This window comes from Coffea eugenioides, chromosome 11 (assembly GCF_003713205.1).
Source record: "Coffea eugenioides isolate CCC68of chromosome 11, Ceug_1.0, whole genome shotgun sequence".
Lineage (NCBI taxonomy): Eukaryota > Viridiplantae > Streptophyta > Magnoliopsida > Gentianales > Rubiaceae > Coffea > Coffea eugenioides.
Genome location: NC_040045.1, coordinates 9,094,921 through 9,117,793, shown reverse-complemented (window position 1 = coordinate 9,117,793; position 22,873 = coordinate 9,094,921). Strand labels below are relative to the sequence as shown.

At 40.4% G+C, this 22,873-nt stretch overlaps 1 protein-coding gene across 1 annotated transcript; it reads left to right on the top strand.

Moving 5' to 3' along the window:
* Nucleotides 1-824: 824 nt before the first annotated feature.
* LOC113751917 lies at nt 825-1,481 on the top strand. The gene has a single exon (XM_027296062.1). The coding sequence runs from the start codon at nt 825-827 to the stop codon at nt 1,479-1,481; it is 657 nt and encodes a 218-aa protein (XP_027151863.1).
* Nucleotides 1,482-22,873: the final 21,392 nt, after the last annotated feature.

The window sequence follows — 22,873 nt, the reverse complement described above, 5'->3', positions numbered from 1 at the left end:
TGAATAACGTAAGCATATCATATATTATCTATACCTTTATTTAATCACATTTTTTAAACATGTAGCTGGCAATCATGTTCACCTGGTTCATGGATGTGTTATTCGGTTTCTTACAAATCTTCTCACAAATGAAAAGAAAATTTGTGCTAAATATGCTATTTGCATCCTTTTACATAATAAGATTCTTTTTAAAATTTTCTTGTAATGATACTCTAATCATACATGATGAGCACTCTACAAAACTTATCTTTCATTACCTCAATAAAGTCAATAATTTAGAATATATATTGAGTTTTGGAATGAGATCAGTACTCTCAGAAAATAAGTCAAAGATTTAGTAAAAATAGCAAGACCACATGGTGCATGAATGTATAACAAATCCATCAATTACATTAATTTGATGAATCCACATATTGCTGAGGCCTCCTTAATTTTAACTGTAGAAGCCTGTACACTCTTAGTGTCTAAGTGGACAAAATTAGGACTTTGTAGTTGCTCTGAGGCTTCCGTCTCCTAAACCCTAGGAAAGCTTCCCTGGTGTTTCGGCCATGGCCGTCGCGGCGGTAGCCTATCAGCCGCCTGCTGAGGGGCCAGCTTCCCCTTGCAACAAGTTGTTCGTAGACATCGTCTCCCAGCAACCAAGGACTGCCGCACCAGATCTCTCGAGAACCTTCAACCTCACGCCTCAATAGCCATGGATAGTCCGTGAGCCCTCTGCCTACAAAGGGAAGCCAACAGTCTTCTTCTCTGAGGAGGATATCACCGCCCTCTCCCAGCCCTTCCGTTTCTCACTGGTTGGCAAATTCTCCAAGGGCAGGCCAAACATGGAGACTTTGCTCAAAAGTTTCCAGGCGCTGGGTTTCAAGGGAGCTTTCTCGCTTGGATTGATCGACCATCGGCATGTCCTCGTTCGTTTCAACCAAGAGGAAGACTACCTATGCTGCTGGTTGAAGGGTGTGTGGTCTCTCCAAGGGTTTGTCCTGCGTATCTTTAAGTGGACTCCGTCCTTCTCAGTCGATTCCGAATCGCCTCTTGCCCCAATATGGGCTTCCTTGCCGCAGCTTCCAGTGCACCTCTTCAACAAAGGCCCCCTTTTTTCCATTGCACGGCTACTAGGTGAGCCACTAGAAATTGATGCCTTAACAGCCTCCCTTAATCGCCCCAGCATGGCGCGATTCTGCGTCGAAGGGAACCTGCAGCAGGTTTTGCCGGACAAGATCTGGATTGGGAATGGCGCGTCTGGATTTTGGCAAGCAGTGGAATATGAAAGCCTGTCGGGGTATTGGTCGGTGTGCCGTAAGCTTGGCCATCTCTCCACCTCTTGTCGGAGCTTGGCGGCCACGGGACAGAAGCTGAACTTACCTCCCAGAAACGCTGCAACTGTTAACGCTGGAGTGGGCCTCAAGATAGCAACCAGTGCTGCCAAGGAGAACCCCCCTTCCAGGTCAGAACCATCTTCTACCCTCCAGCCCCTTGGCTGACCACCCTCAGCAGACCATCACTATGGCGGTAGCGGCTCCCCGCGTCCAACCAGAGAGTGCCCAGGCCACCTGCTCTCATCACCTCCCTAATTCTGACCTGCCGCTCAAACAGCGGCTGTTGAACACCAGCTCCCACGACGGCATGGCAGCAGCTCCAGGACCGTACAAGGTGAAGCTCTTCACTCCCTCCTTTTATGACGACTGTCGGTTCGGTTGGCGCAACAAGTCCTCTAAGAAGCACTTACAAATGCAGCCATGGTCAAGTTTTGATTGGGTCTCCGACACTGACGAGCTCGTAACCACAGCCATTCAACTTGAGGACTTGCGCATCTTCAAAGCTCAGTTAGATACAAAACTTGGAGCCGCTCCCCCCCCCGGCTGGCCCGTTGGCTCAGTGTTCCTCCATACAACCTCGTCCCACAGCGTGGACGGGGTCCAAACGCTATCTGCGACAACCACGGACAATTCTTACTTGACAAGCTGTCAAAGCTTCTCAAGCTCAGCAGCCCTCCTCTTTTAATGATTAAGGCGCTTATTTGGCAAGCACGGGGTGTCGCCAACCCTGCTACCTCCCGTCGACTCAAAATGATGCTCCGCTCCAACTCCGTCTCCTTCTTGGTAATTCTCGAGCCTATGTTAGATTTTTCAGCTCTTGCCAGCTTTGTTAAGAGGTTTGATTTTCACCTAGGCTTATTCAATGTGTCGAATAAAATTTGGGTTTGCCAGAAATTCTCCTTTACTGTCAACATAGTGAAAAATGACGATCAACTGTTCCACTTGGTTGTTACGCATGAATCCTTTCCACATTTTTTTATTGCTCCTTTATTTACGCTAAGTGTACACTGTAAGGCCCAAAGACAACCTAAGAGGGGGGGTGAATTAGGTTGATTAAAATCTTAATCAAATTTATGCAATTTTTCTTTAATAAAAATTTACCTTCTTTTCTAGTAATGATCAACCAAGTAGATTAGAAGAAGAGAGCAATGTTGATTAGAAAAACAAGTATAGATAAGCAATGAGAATTTTATTAAACAAAAAGAATAAGATAGAATATCAAACCGATTGTCTACCAAGCTTTCCTCAAACTTGAAGACCAATCACTAGGTTGAGCAACTTCTCTTTGATGAAGGATGATCAACTAGATGTACAATGGAGGGAGCACTTCCTCCTTGCCCTAAGCCTCACTTAGTCAAGCTAAGAAGTTTTACAATCACTCAGATAACCCTCAACAAAGCTACACTAATAAAACTTTCAACCACAAGAGAAATGCTCACAAGAAATTCACACCACTTGGGGAACAAATCTTGTCTTGGAGACTATTTTTCAAGTTAAAATATCTCTTGAGATCTTGTAAACAAAGTGTGCAAAAGTCCTTGTCTGATTCAGAATAGTTTGTATTTAAAGGGAACAAAAAATGGGCTTCATTAATGCTTCCAACGGATAGAAGGCAGATGAAGAGTCAGCTAGCCGTTGGGACTGTCGGACGTCCGACAGCTTAGTCATCGTCCGATCCCATCGTCCGAAAATCAGTCAAGTTGTTGGTCGGACGTCCGATGGGATTTTATCGTCCGCGCTTCTGTGTCCGAACGTCGTCCAGAGAGTTATCAAAGCTTTGTGGAATTTTTAGGACGTCCGATGAGATTGATGTGCGATGAGATTGAACGTCCGATGCTTCCTTACGAGCGTCCGACAGAGTTTCCTTCTTGATGTTTTTCATCCTTTCGGACGTCCAACAGATTCCTTCGGACGTCCGACATGAGTGTCCTGTTTTTGCTTCTTCTTTTGGTTGATTTTCATTTCTTGACATATTCGTACCTGATTCTTTGATAGGCAAAAAATACTTATATTTGAAGAGAGTTAGATAAACATTTCAAAGTACTTTGTGATCATCAAAATCAAGAATAACATTCTCCCCCTTTTTGATGATGACAAAACAATGGTTTGAAATGAGATTTGATGATTGCAATATAAGCTCCCCCTTTCTCAATTGACAAAAAAACTCCCCCTTACTTAGTGGATCATAGAGCAAAAATTTGAAAAACTCCCCCTCACTTGGCTACCCTACCGAATTAATCAATTATCCAAAAACATAACAATTAAGCAGCCAACATCCAACATTTTACCAATTCCATCCATCAAGCCAATTCAATTTCAATTAAATCATCAATCAATCCAATCCAGTCCTCTCCCCCTTTTTGTCATCACAAAAGGCCAATCAATCACATATATCACGGAGAACCAATAACAAAAATATTCATCATATCCACACATTCATCATTCAAAATACTTAAACATCCATCCACATATCCATAACCATTACAGCCATAATCATCCATCAAAAAGTACTAAACGAACACAACATAAACATAAGCATTATATCTACATATCCATTGTTGAACACCACAACACTAGAAACACATGAAATAGTCAAACAAAATGCAAATGACCCTATGTGATTCTAAATGGTGAACTAGGTGGATCCAGGTGTCCTTCGAGAAAGCTGATATTGGGAGAGGTCCTCCTCTTCAGTTTCTTCATCATCTTCAGCAGTTTCTTCAACTGGTGCCTTGCCTTTATCTGATGTGGAAGGGCCATGAGGAGTCACGGGAGTTAATGAGCTCGGGTCTGGAATTGATGAACTTGGATCAGTAGGGCGTGACTCTTTGCCATGGGAAACTTCCTCAACCACAGGTGGGGGAAAAAGAAGGTTCTTTTTGTCTAGGTAGGCTGTTTGTTGCTCAGAGGACATTGTGAGCATTAGACCATGTTCCAGAAGAAGAACATGCTGTTTGAGTTCACGAAGGAGCTCAATCATTTCATCATTGGAGGAGGAAGATGCCTTAGTGGCAGACTTCCTGGGATGAATGGGAGTGAGTGCAACAGATGAATGAGTGTGTAGTGGATCATGTGCAGCATTAGACCTAGGTTCACTAGATGATGCCCCCTTATAAGCCCATAGATTATCCTTAAAGACAAGATTTTTCCTTTCAAAATATCCTTTGGTAAAGGCATAAGAAGATGCTTCTTTGGGACAAACACATAGAATTGGTACTCTGTAAAACTCAAAAATCTTTTGAAGAAATTTTCCATAAGATAATTTTCTGCGAGAATCAGTGGCATAGCGAAGTAAAAACTTGCACATGACAAAACCAAAATCAATACGAATCTTTTCTTGAAAACAGTAAAAGAGATACAATTCCATTTTGTTTACATCTGTTCTATGGCCATCAGTAGACACAAGCAGGTTTGAAATGATTGAAAAGGCAATTAGATTCACAGGGGCAAGATCATTCAGTTTAGCATCAGCAGGGGCAGAAAAACTTCTTTTAAAATAAGTCAACATCTTAGCCCCATCAAAATGATTATCAGCAGTAGGATGCTCTTCATAGGAAAAGAAATTTGTAATTTTACTCTTGCATCCAGGTTCAATAGTAGTTTTTAAAATATCATTCACAATTTCAGAATCAAAGACTAAGTCTACCCCATTAACCCTGGACATAATCTCAGTTTGATCAGTGCCTTTCCTAAGATTGGCAAAGAATTGAAATAGCATTTCAGGATAATAGACATTAGGCATAGAAATGAGATGTGACCATTTCTGGAAAGCAAACAGACTCAGAATGGATTCTAAACCTATTTGGCGAAATTCAGGAGAATTTACGGTGCGTTGAGGGATGACACCTTTCTGGGATATCCAGGAGTGTTTGTCTTTTGCAGCATCATCAAAGAATGTAGGGACTGTGGTTGATTTTGGAGGCGGTTGAGATGAGGTTCCCTGTCCAGATTCAGGCTGAGGGGTGGGTTGTGGTGTAGGCTGTGACATTTGACCCTTTACAGCTCCCCTCTTGATGCGTTTGGATGATCGTTTGACCGTAGGAACATCATCATCCTCATCCCTGAGTGGATGCTTGCGTCCGGCAGTGACCTTCCATCCTCTTAGATTCACCATTGTGCAAAATATGTGGAATGAAGGATGCAAATGATGCACACAGTAGTATGGAAGTGAATCACACAGAAATTTTGGGACAGAAAGGCCTTGAAGAAGATTGGACAGAGCAGTTATGAGAAAATAGGGTTTTGAGGGAAATTTGAGAATTTGCGAAATGTTATGCGATTTGGTGAAATGATCAGGAGAAACGAATCGCAATCGATCAGGAAAAGTTTTGGTTGAGTCAATTTGGGAATGAGAGCTTCAGAATGGTACGAATTTGAGAGTGAGAAACGAGAGAATTTTCGTCCGAGAGGAAATAGAAGAAGAAGAGTTTGAAGCAAATGAGGAAGAAAGTTACTTTAAAAAGTGAACCGTTGCACTGTCGGACGGCCGAACAAAGTCGTGCGTCCGACAGATTCGTCCGAACAGGTGTTTTCTGGAAAAATAGCTGAAGAACATTATCAGACGTCCGTTCATCTTCTTTCGGACGTCCGAAGGCTTTGAAAAAATTTAAGATGATTTTTCGATTATCCCTAATTTTGATCTTAGATGAATGAACTGATCTAATGGCAAAGCTTTTGTAAAAATATCAGCAAATTGATCTTTAGAACAAACATAATTTACACATACTTCACCTTTTTAAACAAGATCGCGAATAAAGTGGTGCTTTATATCTATATGTTTTGTCCTAGAATGTTGAATTGGATTTTTGGTCAAATTGATAGCACTAGTATTATCACAGAATATAGGCATGCAGTCATATGACAATCCAAAATCATTCAAGGTATGCTTCATCCATAAAAGTTGAGCACAACATGCACTAGCGGCAATATATTCCGCTTCGGTTGTAGACAAAGAGATTGCATTTTGTTTCTTGCTAAACCAAGAGACTAAGCAATTACCAAAAAAGTGACAAGTTCCACTAGTACTCTTTCTTTCCACACGACAACCTCCAAAATCAGCATCCGAATATCCATATAGTGCAAACTCACTAGATCTAGCATACCAAAGACCATAGTCCAATGTACCTTTCAAATACCTAAAAATCCTTTTAACAGCATTCAAATGTGATTCTTTTGGACAAGATTGAAATCTAGCACACAAACAAACAGCAAACACAATATCGGGTCTACTTGCGGTTAAATAAAGTAAGCTTCCAATCATACCTCTATAGTGCTTTTCATCCACATGTTTACCTTCTTCATCTTTGTCAAGTTTTGTTGAAGTGCACATTGGAGTTCCAACTTGCTTTGAGTCCTCCATGCCAAATCTTTTCAGCAATTCCTTAGTGTATTTTGCTTGATTTATGAAAATGCCCTCTATGGCTTGATGTATTTGAAGTCCAAGGAAGAAATTTAATTCTCCCATCATACTCATTTCAAATTCACTTTGCATAATGGTGGATAATGGTGGAAAAATCCTTGCATAGATACTCATTAGTAGCACCAAAAATAATATCATCTACATATATTTGCACGATAAGGAGTTCATTTAGCACTTGCTTAGTAAACAGTATGGTGTCCACAACTCCTCTTTTGAAATTATTTTCAATCAAGAAACCACTCAATCTTTCATACCAAGCTCTTGGAGCTTGTTTTAGCCCATACAATGCTTTTGAGAGTTTAAACACATGATTTGGAAATTTTGAATTTTCAAAACCGGGGGGTTGATCCACATATACTTCTTGATCAATAAAACCGTTTAAGAAGGCACTTTTAACATCCATTTGAAACAGTTTAAAACCTTTGAAGCAAGCAAAAGCAAGAAGCATTCTAATTGATTCTAATCTAGCTACGGGAGCAAATGTTTCATCAAAATCAATACCTTCTTCTTGAGCATACCCTTTTGCAACTAATCTGGCTTTATTTCTTACAACTACACCTTTATCATCCAGTTTATTTCTAAATACCCACTTAGTGCCAATGATAGGGTGATTTTGAGGTCTATCAACTAGTGTCCAAACCTCATTTCTTTCAAATTGATTGAGTTCCTCTTGCATTGCCAAAATCCAGTTTTCATCCTTTAAGGCATCATTGATATTTTTAGGTTCAAAAAGAGAAACTAAAGCAAAATTATCTATCAATTTCTTAGATGAGGAACGAGTGTTTACCTTCTCGGAGGGATCACCAATTATAAGTTCTTTTGGATGATTTTGGCTAAATTTCCAAGCCTTGGGAAGATCTTTGAATGAATCATCATTTTTGTCCTCATCTTCCCTTTCTTGATCTTCATGAGCTTCATTCTCCATTTACTTTGCTTCCGGTTTAGAGTTTCCTGCATCTCCAATTTTTAGCTTTTCCATTCCTTCACGAACACCTACATCATCATCCTCACACGAACTTTTAGAATTATCATCATTAGTTTCATCAAATGTTATGTGTATGGCTTCTTCTATCACAAGAGTCCTTCTATTAAAGACTCTATATCCTCTTTTGTTCTCACAATATCCCAAAAATATTCCTACATCAGATTTTTTTTCAAACTTACCAAGATGTTCCTTTAAATTTAAAATAAAACATGTACAACCAAAGACTTTGAAATATCCAACCATAGGTTTCTTATCAAAAATCAGTTCATAAGATGTTTTATTCAAAATAGGTCTCAAAAGGATTCTATTCATCACATAACATGCAGTGTTTACCGCTTCAGCCCAAAGGTATTTTGGCAAACTACATTCACTTAACATAGTTCTAGCAGCCTCTTGTAGTGTCCTATTTTTCCTTTCTACAACACCATTTTGTTGTGGAGTTCTTGCAATTGAAAACTCATGTGTTATGCCATTATGATCACAAAATTCTGAAAAATCACAGTACTTGAATTCCGTTCCATTATCACTTCTAATCCTAACAATTTTTAAACCAAGCAGATTTTGAACTTTAGCAAACAATGAAGTGAAATTCTTGAAGGCATCATCCTTATGAGCAAGAAATATCACCCAAGTATATCTAGAATAATCATCCACAATCACAAAGCAGTATTTCTTACCTCCCAAGCTAGTGATTTGAGTAGGACCAAATAAGTCAAGATGCAAGAGTTCTAAAGGTTTAGAAGTTGATACACACTTCTTTGGTTTAAAAGAAACTTTTGTTTGCTTTCCAAATTGACATGCATCACAAATTTTATCCTTTTCAAAACTGATTTTTGGCAAGCCTCTAACCAGCTCCTTTTTTGAAATTTCCTTTAGTAAATCCATGTTAAAATGACAAAGTCTCCTATGCCACAACCAAGGATCTTCATTTGAAACTTTAAGACATTTGAAGCTAGATGAATCAATTTTATCAAGAACCACAATATATATGTCGTTAAACCTCTTACCTTTGAACACAACATTATATTTGGAATCAAGCACAATGCATTCATGCTTTTTAAACAACACATTCAACTCTTTATCACACAATTGACTAAAACTAAGCAAGTTATAACCTAAGTTATCAACCAAGAGCACATTATGAACAAAAGTTTCACCATCCTTACCAACATCACCTATTCCAATTGTCTTAGCTTTCACATCATCACCAAATGTCACCTTTCCACTTGATTTTGATTTTAGCTTTATGAACAAGGAAGGATCACCGGTCATATGCCTTGAACAGCCACTGTCAATGAACCATTTTGACTTGTTTGAGCCTTTTCCCTGAAAAGAGAGAGTGTTTGGTACCCTTTAACTTTTGGGTCCTCAAAAGTTAGCATTGTGCCTAACTACCCACATGCATTTCCCTTCTTTGTTCAGATTTCTTTTAACATAACAATCTCCTTTCAAATGCCCTCTTTGACAACAAAAACTACACAAAATAGAAGAGTCTCTAGCATGTAATGGTTTGACATATCTCAATCCACTTCTTCTATATGTTGTGAAACCATGTGCATTTTTGTTGTGTGCTAATGTTCTTTGATGAGCAGTAAGAAAGGTAGATGACATGTTCTTTTTGCGAAAATCTTGCTTTCTTGCTTTCAACGTCTCATCCAAGTTGTCCATTCTTTTCTTCAAATCACCATGTCTTTCCTTCAGTATTTCACAAATACTTGTTTTTCTATCAAGCTCATTTTGAACATCAAATTCGGCTCTTACAAGACATTCATTGTCAGTCTTTAGTTGTTTATTTTGTTGAAGAAGACTTGCATTTTCATGAATGAGAAAAGTAATTTTCTGTTTTAGCTGCTTGTTTTTATCATAAGATTCCTTCAAGGCATTATGCAGTTTTTCAACAAAGGATTCAAGATCATCATCTTCTTCATCATCACTTTCAGATTGAGAGTGTATGGAAGTTACCTCATTATCTCCAATAGCCATGAAGGCCATTTGAGCTGATTCTTCCTCTTCTTCAACTTCCCCTTCGGAGTTGCATTCATTCCAAGTAATCTGGAAGTTGTTGAATCTTGGCTTTCGATCAGCTTTCCCATCTTTCATTTTCTTCATGGGGCATTCGTTTGCATAGTGTCCAGGCTGTCCACATTCATAGCATTTGTCCACTTGCTTCTTGTTGAATTCTTGTTTTCCTTTGTTCCTTGCATTTGATGAATAATTCTGAAATTGATTGCTAGGTCCTCCCCTTCTAAACTTTCTTTTATTCAAGATTCTCTTGAAACCTCTTGTGATGAGAGCAAGATCATTATCATCACCATCCGAGTCTTCATCATCCAAGTGAGCTGGATCATCTTCACCTTGAGTAGTCTTTAGAGCAATGTTTCTCTTTGCTCTAGCATCCTCTTCCTCCTGCACTTTAGATTTCAATTTCAACTCATAAGAGGTTAGTGAGTTAATGAGAGATTCAATAGGCACAGAATTTAAATCCTTAGCCTCCTCTATTGCAGTCACTTTATTTTCCCATTCTTTGCCCAATGCATTGAGAATTTTTCTGTTCTTCTCTCCCAAGGTGTACTCTTTGCCCAACACCTCGAGATCTTTGATCAAGTCATTGAACCTGCAATACATTTTGTCAATATCCTCAAGAGGTTCAATTTTAAATGATTCATACTTTGTGACCAAGATAGCCTTTTTCTGTTCTCTCACGTTGTCACCACCCTCATGGATTTCTCTTAGCTTATCCTACATTTCTTTGGCCGATTTACAGCCTTTTACTCTAATTGATTCATTTGAATCCAAGGCACTATAAAGAACATTCATGGCTTTGGCATTCAATGTGAGATTAGTCCTATCTTGAGCATTCATTTCAGCTCTCGTTTTTGGCCGAAGCAAACCTATATCTGCATCAAGAAAGTTAGCTTCATTCGGTCCTTCACTCACAATAAACCATAGCTCAATATCAATAGATTGCAAAAAGATAATCATCCTTTCTTTCCAGCTAACATAATTGGAGCCACTAAACATGGGAGGCCTAGTAACAGATTGCCCCTCAACAAACATAGCATGACTGGTTGTCATCTTTACTCCAAGCCGCTTGAGCTTAATCTCTAGGAGACCAAGCTCTGATACCAATTGTAAGGCCCAAAGACAACCTAAGAGGGGGGTGAATTAGGTTGATTAAAATCTTAATCAAATTTATGCAATTTTTCTTTAATAAAAATTTACCTTCTTTTCTAGTAATGATCAACCAAGTAGATTAGAAGAAGAGAGCAATGTTGATTAGAAAAACAAGTATAGATAAGCAATGAGAATTTTATTAAACAAAAAGAATAAGATAGAATATCAAACCGATTGTCTACCAAGCTTTCCTCAAACTTGAAGACCAATCACTAGGTTGAGCAACTTCTCTTTGATGAAAGATGATCAACTAGATGTACAATGGAGGGAGCACTTCCTCCTTGCCCTAAGCCTCACTTAGTCAAGCTAAGAAGTTTTACAATCACTCAGATAACCCTCAACAAAGCTACACTAATAAAACTTTCAACCATAAGAGAAATGCTCACAAGAAATTCACACCACTTGGAGAACAAATCTTGTCTTGGAGACTATTTTTCAAGCTAAAATATCTCTTGAGATCTTGTAAACAAAGTGTGCAAAAGTCCTTGTCTGATTCAGAATAGTTTGTATTTAAAGGGAACCAAAAATGGGCTTCATTAATGCTTCCAACGGATAGAAGGCAGATGAAGAGTCAGCTAGCCGTTGGGACTGTCGGACGTCCGACAGCTTAGTCATCGTCCGATCCCATCGTCTGAAAATCAGTCAAGTTGTTGTTCGGACGTCCGATGGGATTTTATCGTCTGAGCTTCTGTGTCCGAACGTCGTCCAGAGAGTTATCAAAGCTTTGTGGAATTTTTAGGACGTCCGATGAGATTGATGTGCGTCCGAAGCATGCGTCCGATCCTTCAGGACGTCCGATGCTTCCTTACGAGCGTCCGACAGAGTTTCCTTCTTGATGTTCTTCATCCTTTCGGACGTCCGACAGATTCCTTCGGACGCCCGACATGAGTGTCCTGTTTTTGCTTCTTCTTTTGGTTGATTTTCATTTCTTGACATATTCGTACCCGATTCTTTGATAGGCAAAAAACTCTTATATTTGAAGAGAGTTAGATAAACATTTCAAAGTACTTTGTGATCATCAAAACCAAGAATAACATACACGGTGGGAACGGCAAGCGCTATGGGGCTCTTTGACTAGTATTTGCCAGTCTATAGAGCAGTGACCATGGCTTGTGGGAGGTGACTTTAATGTCATATCCTCCCTAGAAGAATATTCTGGATACTTTTCCCAAGATACTCGTGCAATCGCAGATTTCAACACGTTCATCCATGGTTGTTCACTCAAGCAGGAGCAGGTAACCGGTAGTCCTTTTACTTGGTCGGGTATTAGCAATGGGAGACGCATATGAAAAAGGTTCGACCGTGTGCTCTACAATCATGAATGGTAGCAGATTTTCCCGTGCTTCACTGTCCATCATCTGAGTCGCGCAACTTCAGATCACTCACCGCTCTTCTGTTCCTTTGGCGACCATCACCGGTCTTGACCAAAGTCATTTAAGTTTCAGCACATGTGGGTTAAACACCCCACTTTTATGGAGACAGTTTGCCAGAACTGGAGCTTACCTGTCGAAGGCGACGGAATGTATGCCTTAACGAGCAAATTGAATCGTTTGCGGCAGTGTTTACGATAATGGAACAAATCCACATTCGACAATATATTTGATAAGGTGATTCAAGCCGAAGAACTTGTTCGCCAGAAGGAAATTTTCCTTGAGAGAGTCAATACGGATGAAGCCCACGCGGAGTGGAGCCGTGCTCACGCAGCCCTCCTCCATGCTCCGGCAATCGAGGAACTTTATTGGAAGCAGAAAGCCCGAGTTAAATGGATGAAGGAGGGTGAATCCAACTCAAAGTTTTTCCACTCATCTCTACGGGAAAAGAGAAAATGACTAAGTATAACCCGCATCAAGGACTCGAACGGGGAGTGGGTCGACGATTTGGAGGCCATTGAGAGGAAGGGGGTGACCTTGTTCCATAACTTATTGACAAGTGATCAATAGTGCGCTGAGGGTTAGTGCTACTCACCAGCTTATCCTACACATTCCTTGTCGTGTCACCGTGCAACAGAATGAGGCTCTGATTAGGGAGGTGTCCTTGGATGAGCTTAAAGCTGCGGTCTTTGGGCTGGATGGAGACAGTGCCGCTGGTGCAGATGGGTTTTTCGGGTGCTTCTTCCGCCATTGTTAGAACCTTGTCGCCCTAGATGTCTTCAATGCGGTCCAGGAATTCTTCATTGGGGTGCCCATCCCCAAGCTATTGCCAACACACTCATTGTGCTTATCCCAAAGAAGAAGGCATGCTCTTTCTTTGCTGACTTCAGACCAATAAGCCTGTGCACTTTTGTCAACAAGATATTAACCAAAGTGCTAAGCAACCGGTTAAAGCCTCTGCTACCCTCGCTGGTCTCGTAGGAGCAGTCAGTTTTAGTCCAAGGCCGCGAAATCTCGGATAACATACTCCTCACCCAGGAATTGGTGGGCTTGTTGGATAAAACGGTGCGAGGACACAACGTTATTTTCAAGTTGGACATGATGAAGGCTTTTGACAGGGTCTTCTGGCCTTTCTTGGCCATGTTGATGTCGAAGCTTAGTTTCCATTCCCACTTTACTACTCTCGTCATGCATAATTTAGCAGCTAGCTGGTTCTTATTGCTAATCAATGGGAAGCTGTGTGGATTCTTCCAGGCCTCAAGAGAGATCAAGCAGGGTGACCCCCTCTCACCATTTTTGTTCATCCTCGTGTCAGAAGCTCTAAGCATGGGCCTCAATCATCTGATAGCGACAGGCTTGATAGCTAGCTACGGGGTGCCCCGGGGTTGCCTGAGTGTCTCCCACTTAAGCTTTGCGGATGATATTATGATATTCACCAGGGCGGACAGGAGGTCGGTTAGGGGTCTCATGGACTTCCTGGCCCTCTACGAGAAGGGCTCGGGCCAAAAGGTTAATTCGGCGAAGAGTTTCTTCATCCTCTCGTAGAAATGCCCTTCAGGCTGGGCAAGATTTGTTTCTTCTAACACAGGTATGAATAGGAGACGCCTTCCGATAGACTACTTGGGATGCACGCTTTTCAAGGGCCGCCCCAAGGGGGTCTACTTTGAACATCTTATAGCTAAGGTTTTCCAGTGCCTTGCTGGGTGGTAAGGCAAGCTCTTAACAGCAGGTGGGTAACTTATACTTAATAAGCATGTTCTAGCCGCAATGCCTCTACATGCCATGGCCGTTCCGGACCCTCCTAAGTCGACCCTGAGAACATTGGAGAAATTGATGGCTCATTTCTTCTGCGGCAATTCGGATGGAGTATAGAGGCGGCACTGGCTCTCATGGAACAAACTACGTTACCCAGTGGAGGAAAATGGCCTTGGGCTCCGATGGCTGGATGATGTTTGCATGGCCTTCGGTTGCAAGCTTTGGTGGAAGTATCGATCCCAGGCAACCTCTAGTCAGATTTTATGGCTTCCAAGTACGTCAAACAGTCGGCCCACGCCTCCATCCCGATATTGCGGCAAGTGGACTCACGGATTTGGCAAAGAATGCTTGGGGCACGTGACATTGTAGAAGGTAACTCCTATATACTGGTTTGAGATAGGTCGTCATCATTTTGGTACGACAATTGGCTCGGCAATGGCCCTTTGGCGGCATCCTCAATGGCCATCCCTTCCCCTCGGGCTTGCATCTCTGACTTTTTTGGCGATGAGGGCTGGAATTTCGAAGCGCTCAGCCCGTACAGCTCTCCTGCCTAGTAGGCAATGATTTGGCAACTCGCTTTGCACCCCGACATGAAGGATGAACTAGTTTGGTCTCCTGTCGCCTTCGGTCGCTTCTCCCTCTTGTCTGCCTATGACCTTATCCGACGCAGGAAACCGCCAATGGTCTCACGGCGCTATATTTGGAACCTACGTATCCCACTACGCATTTCTATATTCATGTGGCAGCTCTTGAACAATGCGATTGCCCTGCCTGATATCCTCCAATGCTTAGGTTTCAGCATGCCCTCAAAATGCCCCTTCTGCCCCAGCTGCGAGACACTGGACCATTTATTCTCCTTGTGCCCTCTTGTTGATGAACTCTGGTCCTTCTTTGAGCGGCTTCTCGATATTCTGCGGTCTAGGAATGGTGACATTCTAGCTTGTTTACAAGGCCTATAGTCTTACTCTGCTACATCATCCACGAGAGGCTACCTTTCACGGGTTCTGCCTGCCGTTGTTTGTTGGGAAATTTGGAAAGCTCGAAACCTCCATTTCTTTGACGGTATAGTCACCTCGGCTGCTCAACTCCGTCGTCTCATCATGGTGAACGTGCACGCGATCGTGCGGGCCTAGCCCCCGGCAAGCAAGAGTTCGGACGCCGGTCTTCTGGCCACAAGCTTGGTCCCTTTCCTTGCCCCACGAAGGCCCCGTTTGACACAAACCTTTTGTTGGCAAGCGCTCCCGTTCCCACTTACGAAGCTAAACATGGATGGGTTCTCACTGGGCGACCCTGGCCCTCCGGCGGCCGCCGGGGGGGGTATCCTTCGGGACCATTCAGGGCAAATGCTAGCGGCTTTTTCTATTTTCTTTGGACATTGCACAAGCTTAGAAGTAGAGGCACGGGCTCTATTAGAAGGGCTTCTAATCTGCCAGGCACACGGTTGTTCCTAGGTTTGGATAGAAATGGACTCCAAAGTATTGTTGGATGTGATTCAGGTGAGAACACAATGCCTGTGGTGCATTCATAATATTGTCTGCTAGATCTGGTCCATCATCCGGGCCAGGCATTTTCACTTTCTTCATGGGTTCCGGCAGGTCAACGCAGCGGCGGACGCGCTCGCATGCCTTGCCAGTACCACTCAAGCCTCCTCCCGCTACCTTGCACACAATCTACTGCTCCCGGTCAAAGGAATAGTTTGTCTAGATAGGGTTCACTACCCATACTTCCGTTCTGCATGAGCGCGATAGCTTTTGCTATTAGGGCAGTGAGTAGTGAGTCTTGTATAGGCTTCATTGCCTCTTTTTGCGCTTGCATATGTTTGAATAAAAGTTACATTTCCTAGAAAAAAAACTGTAGAAGCCTCTTTGATTGTTTATCTTTTTGATCATTAATCTTTATTATCAATATATGTTAGCCTCAAAACAAATTCCAAATCAAGACCCTTTGAAATCACAATCTCAAATTGCTTTACCACCTTATACCTATATTTGGGTACATACTGGAGACCAATTCCACTAGAAAAGCTAGACCTATAATAATTAAATGTATTGCTATGTATTGATCAATACGAGGATGGTTAATTTAATAAGCTAAAACCAAACCCGAATCATGATTTCTCAAGGGATTACCAAATTGATTGTCATTCAAATTGTAGGGAAACATCTAGAAGTTAGAGTGCATCTTTCGTTCATCCATGCTTGGTTGATTAGAGAGATGGTCTTCAACTGAATATGTGAGTAATGATATTCAATATTTTTTTTATTAAACTTTGCTTATTATTTATCCATAAATGTATAGTATGTAAGCATGCTTTAGTTATTGTTTCAAAGATTATATGCTTATCTTTTCTGATGATTGTTGTCAGTTGTGTCTAGTTAAAAAGATGTCTCCATATGCACTTTTAATGAAATTTCTCTAATATTAATGTTTAAAAGTACATCAATATGACATCTCTAGCTTTGCATCTTTTTAACTACAACTTTCCCAAAAGAGGAAAACAATTAATTTTAGGGATAAAATACAAATGTGAAAATATAAAGGCAACACATATGACAAGAAATGGAATTGATTCAAATCAAAAATTAAATCAACAATTAAAAAATATTAAGTTTAACAATTGAGAAATTTACAAAGTTAATACCTACATTGACTTTTTCCCAATTTGAGTTACAATTCATTCTACAATTCAAATTTTAAAACTAACTAATAAGTTAAAGCTTATGACTTGGGGCTAAAAATTGAAAAGGTTTGCTTTTTACACCACTGTGTTAGTTTTATTTGAGTTTTTTTTTTATTATAGTCTCGAGCTAACATCAGCTATATAGATTAGGTTATTGTAATAAATTAATTGATCAATGACTTTACTAGCTATATGTTGTTTTATAAAGAGCATCTCACTTATGATAAAAGATAAAAGTTAGGTTATATATATTCTTCACTCCTATGCAATTGATTAAAAATAAAATATATATATAAGAAAAGAATGAATCTTGTATACACCGTCAGCCTTAAATGAATGACAACTATGCAAATTTTGAATTTAAAATTCAACTTTACACACATGTCATGGATCTAACGGTAAGAGTGTATATACTGTCAGTATATATAAGATTTACTCCTTATGCATTAATTATTCCTAGACTAATAGTATATATACTATCAATGTAGGAAAGATTAATTCATAAGAAAGATAGTAGTAGTTACAACTAATTTCTAAATTCAAAATTTTAATTATGATAAACAAAGAAAAATAGATACGAGAATAGAGTATTGTATAATAAAAAAATTTATTCATAAAAGTACAATTCCAAAATTTACTAAAAAACAAAGAGATTGAACATACAAAAAGGAGCATGCATTAAAAATAAAATATAAAATGACCATATCTCACTACAAGAAATTTGATCATTAGTGACAACATTTCCTAGTAACGAAAATAGGTTGTCACAAAACGAGACCCATTAGCAACAATAGGAAAGGTTGCCACAATTGATTGAAAGGAGCAAAGGCAACGGTGATGACCCTTAAATGTCGTCACAAATGGACTCCTGCCAGAGTGCGGGAAACTACATCTGTGTAGGAATAGTTAACACCAAAGAAAGATAGTAGTAGTTTCAAAAGTTAACACCATTAAGAATTCGGCCACTCAGTTTTTTCAAAAGTCGTTCACGTCTGAGCGCCAGGACAGGATGCCTCTCTTGTTGGATTTCTCGATCCCAAGAATCAGTCAGGAGGATAATGCTACGTTATAGAGCCTTCCTACTTTGGAAGAGGTCAAAGAGGTGGTATTTTTGTGATCTCCGAAGAGCGCTCCTGGCCCAGACGGTTTTGGGGCAGGCTTTTATCAGACATGTTGGCAAATCATAGGAGAGGATTTGGTCGATGCGGTTCAGGAGTTGTTTAAGGGGGGTTTAGCAGCCGAGGGGATTCTCGAGTGCAACCATTGTGCTGATTCCAAAGTTTCAAGGAATGGCTCAATGGAAGGACTTTTGGCCAATTATCCTCTGCAACGTGAGTTTGAAAGTGATTTCCAAAATTTTGGCGAATCGCCTTAGGTCTATGCTTCCTATGTTGATCTCTCCATTGCAGACAGGTTTCGTACCAGGAAGGGATATTACAGAGAATATTTTGCTGGCACAGGAGTTGACTCTTGATCTGGATAGAAAGTTATGACATCCCAAGGTTGAAACTCGACATGGAAAAGACATACGATAAGGTGGAATGGAATTTCCTCATATTTATGCTTCGCCAGTTTGGATTCCAGGAATGGACAGTCGACCTAATGTTCAGAACATTGTCAAACAATTGGTTTTCTGTATCAATCAATGGGTCACCAGGAGGGTACTTTAGGACCTCTAGAGGTGTTCGACAGGGGAATCCCCTTTCTCCGGTGCTGTTTTTATTGGTGTCTGAATTCTTGGGGAGAGGGCTGCAGCACCTCTTCAGGCAAAATGAGAGTCATTTTTATGCCTCAACTGGTTCATGAGTCTCATATCTTGCATTTGCTGATGATATACTAATCTTTACTCGCTGTTCAGAGGATTATTTAAACTCACTGGTAGCTTTTTTCACCTGTTACTAGGCTTACTCTGGGCAGCAGATCAATGGAGGTAAGAGTTCTTTTATACTCTCTAATAGAGCCTCGGAGGATAATGTTAACTTGGTGCGAGAGAAGTTACGATTTCAGCAGCAAATGCTTGCATTCGTATATGTGGGAGCCCCTATCTCTAGGGGCAGGGTGACGTGCACACTCTTCGATCCCATTGTGGCAAAGATGCAAAGTCGTTTGTATCATTGGAGCTCCCAGTTGCTCTCGGTAGGGGGTAAATTGATCCTACTATGACATGTACTCTCATCCATTCCAATATATGTGCTGCAGGCCCTTCAACCTCCGAAAGTGGTTTTCCAAAGATTGGATAGAATATGCAATGCCTTCTTTTGGGATAAAGCGGATGGTTCGAAAGGCATTTATTGGGCCTCGTGGGACAAGATTTGCTTCCCAACGTCGGAGGAGGGTTTGGGAGTGCGGTCATTTAGGGACATGAGTGCCGTTTCTGCTTGCAAACTGTGGTGGCAATTATGCCAGAATAGATCATGTTGGGCGGAATTCATGCAGGCGAAGTACATTAAGGGTGGACATCCATCTAAGGTGCAAGTGAGTAGGCCTACGGGGATCTGGCGATGCCTAGAGCAAGTCCGAGATTTTATGGAGTCGGGGATTCAGTGGTGGTTGGGTAAAGGTTTTGTCGACTTTTGGTATGACATGTGGTTATTGGAGGTGCCCTTGGCTGAGAAAATAGGCATGGTTGATTCACCTCACATGCTAGTAGCCGAGTTCTTTGGAGAGGGGGGATGGAACACTGGGTTGCTAAAGGCCTGGTTACCAATGGATTTGGTTTGCCAGGTTCAGGAGGTTATCTTGTATCCGAATCAGGAAGATGAGATGGTGTGGTTGGGGTCTCCATCGCGAATCTTTTCAATTAAAGACGGGTGGGAGGCCCTGCGGCAAAAAAGAAATCTATCCTTGGTTGATAGGTTCTTATGGAATAGAATCCTTCCACTAAAAATCTCCTTCCTAGTTTGGAAAGTGCTGCGTAATATGGTTCCGGTGGATGTAAATCTACAAAGGCGGGACATCATGCTGGCATCTTGGTGTAGCTGTTGCATGAAGAATCCTAGACCCATCTTTTTCTTGGTGGGGCAGTAGTGAAGCAGGTTTGGAACTTCTTTCTAAGACGGTTTGGTATTCTTCACACAAGCTCGCAATCAATCTCAGCAGAGTGCCTATCTTGGTTTGCTTCTACTTCGTCGGTCTCAGCAAATCATTTACGGACTGTTATCCCATGTTTAATTTTATGGTGCACATGGCAAGCACGGAATAAGTCACAATTTGAGGGAACTCGATTGGAACAGCAGGGGATAATTTGGGCGGTGGGAAGTGTGGTTGAGCGGTTAGGGAGGGCAAAATTATTTTCCTTAGCGCATTTCAAGGGTGACTCGGATGATTCATGGGCATTATTTGCTACTTGGCGACCGCGGGTAACGAGGCGGTTGGTGATATCCTGGAAGCTGCCACCACAGGGTGCTGTCAAGTTGAATACGAACGCCAGTGTTTCTGGAGGGAAAGTATCAGGAGGAGGTCTGCTATGAAACCATGAGGGTAGATTGATCTTTGCTTTCTACAAGGAGTTCGGGGAGGTCAACGTGCTGATTACCGAAAGTTTGGCATTGGTGCAGGGTTTACTCTTCTATAAAAGAGTTCGGGTTCAGTTGTTATTGGTGGAGGTTGACTCAGCGGGATTAGTTCATTTGATGGACTCAGGGGGCTTGGCAAAATGGTCGTTATGTAATTCACTACAGCTAAACACATATTCGGAGAAGCGAATGCCGCGGCGGATAAGTTAGCAACGATGGAAACTCAGGATGATTTTTTCAGCACATCATTCCAGCAACTCCCGAGGGATGTTAGAGCTACTATACTTTTAGATAGTAGGGAAATTCCTTTTGTTAGAACACAAGTTGTGAGAGAGTAGAACCCTGGTTTCTACTTTTCACCGTATCAGTGTAACTTGGTATTATTAATAAATGAGAAGAGGACTACCCCACCACAGGATGGGGTTTCTTGAAAAAAAAAAATTTGTGGCGACCCTCTAAATGTCATCAGTAATAATCCCTTTATTTGACAGCTTATCCATTGTTGTCACTAATAATAATTGAAGTAGTTAGTGACGACTTGCTCTTGTCACCATTTGATCTAAAATATTTGTACAAATTTTATAGTTGTTACTGTGTATTTTTTTTTTCTCTAGTGAATTATTTAACTGTTGGGAACTCAAGTTTTGTCTTGCAAATCAGTACTAGTACAATAATTTAAACCAAAATTAACCACTAAAATAAACAATTAGAAGTAGAACAAAACATTTTTCACTTGGAGTAATGTAACAAAATTTTACCAACCATTATGAGTATTTTCACAAAAATATTAAAAAGTACCAATTGATAATGTATTACTAAAATTATACTATTTCAACTAAAAAGTAAAAGTAAAAACTTTATTTGAAATTTTGCTACCAAACAAGTGGGGGGGAACTAAGGAATTGAAATTCATTGAAAATGATTAAATAAAGAAATAGGCGTGGGTATTGTAAAACACTTGCAAACAAAAAAGGGAAAGACCATCAGCTCCCAACTCTTTCACTTACTTTCAACACTTAGAACTAATTCATCAAATAGAACGTCTCCTCCTTCTCTCGGCCGAACCAATTAGAACTTCTCCTCCTCATCTCTACTGATTGATAATGGCTCCACAATGCTCAACGGAAGACCACATTCGCCACCAACTCGTTGAAAAAGGTATGTCCTTTATCTTTTTCCTTCCTACTTTTCCCCTAAAATTTTTTGCAGTAATTTTTTTTGCCAAGAATTTTTGTCTAGTTTTTTTGAGTTTTGTTTGATTTAAGGATGGAATCATCTCCTCCTTGTGGAATTTGCTTAATTGTGGGCTTATGCCCTAATTAATTTTTGCCAATTTTGTCAAGAGAAGGGTTTTAGGGGGATTGAAGTGTGGGTTGCATGTGTGGAAAATAGTTGGTAAAGTGATGCAGGGTAAAGAGGGAAAGGGGAAATAGTGATTGGGGGTTAAATTAAGTAGATGAGTAGCCAGAGATATAGTTGCAAGGTTTGGTGAAATTTTTCTGCTGTGAAAGATGCATTTTTTTGGGTTGAAATTTGGTAAATTGACATGGGAATTTGAAGAGTGAACTCTTTATCCATTTGGAGTGTGCTTTTTGCTTCACATTACCTAAGTCTTCTATGTATGGACCTTTTTTTATTTATTTGGTTTCAATTGGTAATTTTTGCCTATTTCCTGAAAAGGAATCTCCTCAATTCCCTGAAATAGATTGAGCTTTGGACTTTTGCCACTCTTGGTTCTTTATTTTATGTTATTATAGATGAATGCACAGTTCAAAATTTATATTTAAGAAATGGGTCTCAAGAAACACTTGCAGCTTTCTTGAGTTTCATTTCAAATTTAACATGTCAATGAATGTAGAAAAATTTTATGTTATTTATAGGAAAAGAATTGCAAGGACATGTTTTTGATCTAAAATTCATACATTCTTGGGAGTTAGGAAGGTGTTTGTTGGAAGATTAGCTTTGCCTGTGTCTTGACTGATTTCTATGATGCAGGTTATAGTTATCATTAAAAAGTAGCATCTTTTCATTAATTTCGAGGGATGATTTTATCAACTAGTAAATATTTTTTATTTGTATTTGATTTTCCTACCAATTAATGAATATGATAGGAGTAGATTTCTTTCCTTCCTTTTGGAGGTTTTTGCATGGTTGAGTTGTTTGTGTGATTTTTATCATTATATTTTGCTGACTTACTGGCCAAGAGGGCTCTCAATTAGTTTTAGGGCTAAGAATTCTTTCTGTAGTTTTCTAATGCTAGTATATGTGATGACCCCACCTCCCCTTAAGGCAAACCCCAGGGTTTGGTGGACCGCCTGCTCAACTCTTGTCAGGACTCACTTACACATCTCAAAATAATAATAATAATAATCTCAATAACAAGAGCAATAGCCCTTTCAACCTTTCTTATATACATTCATGGACATCGAATGCCCAGACAAGCCCTAAATACGGCTAGGGATTCAAGTTTACAAAATAAAATCAAGCAGGTTTGATATAGAGTTAAGAAGTACCCACACGAACAATAACAAAACTTAGACAAAGGTTCTGCCTCCTCCAATTCCCACTCTCACGTCACAACCCCCTATTAAGGAAAACAACTAAAGAAATGAGCTTTCGCCCAGTAAGGTTCCAAGAAGACATGCAAACTAACTGGCAA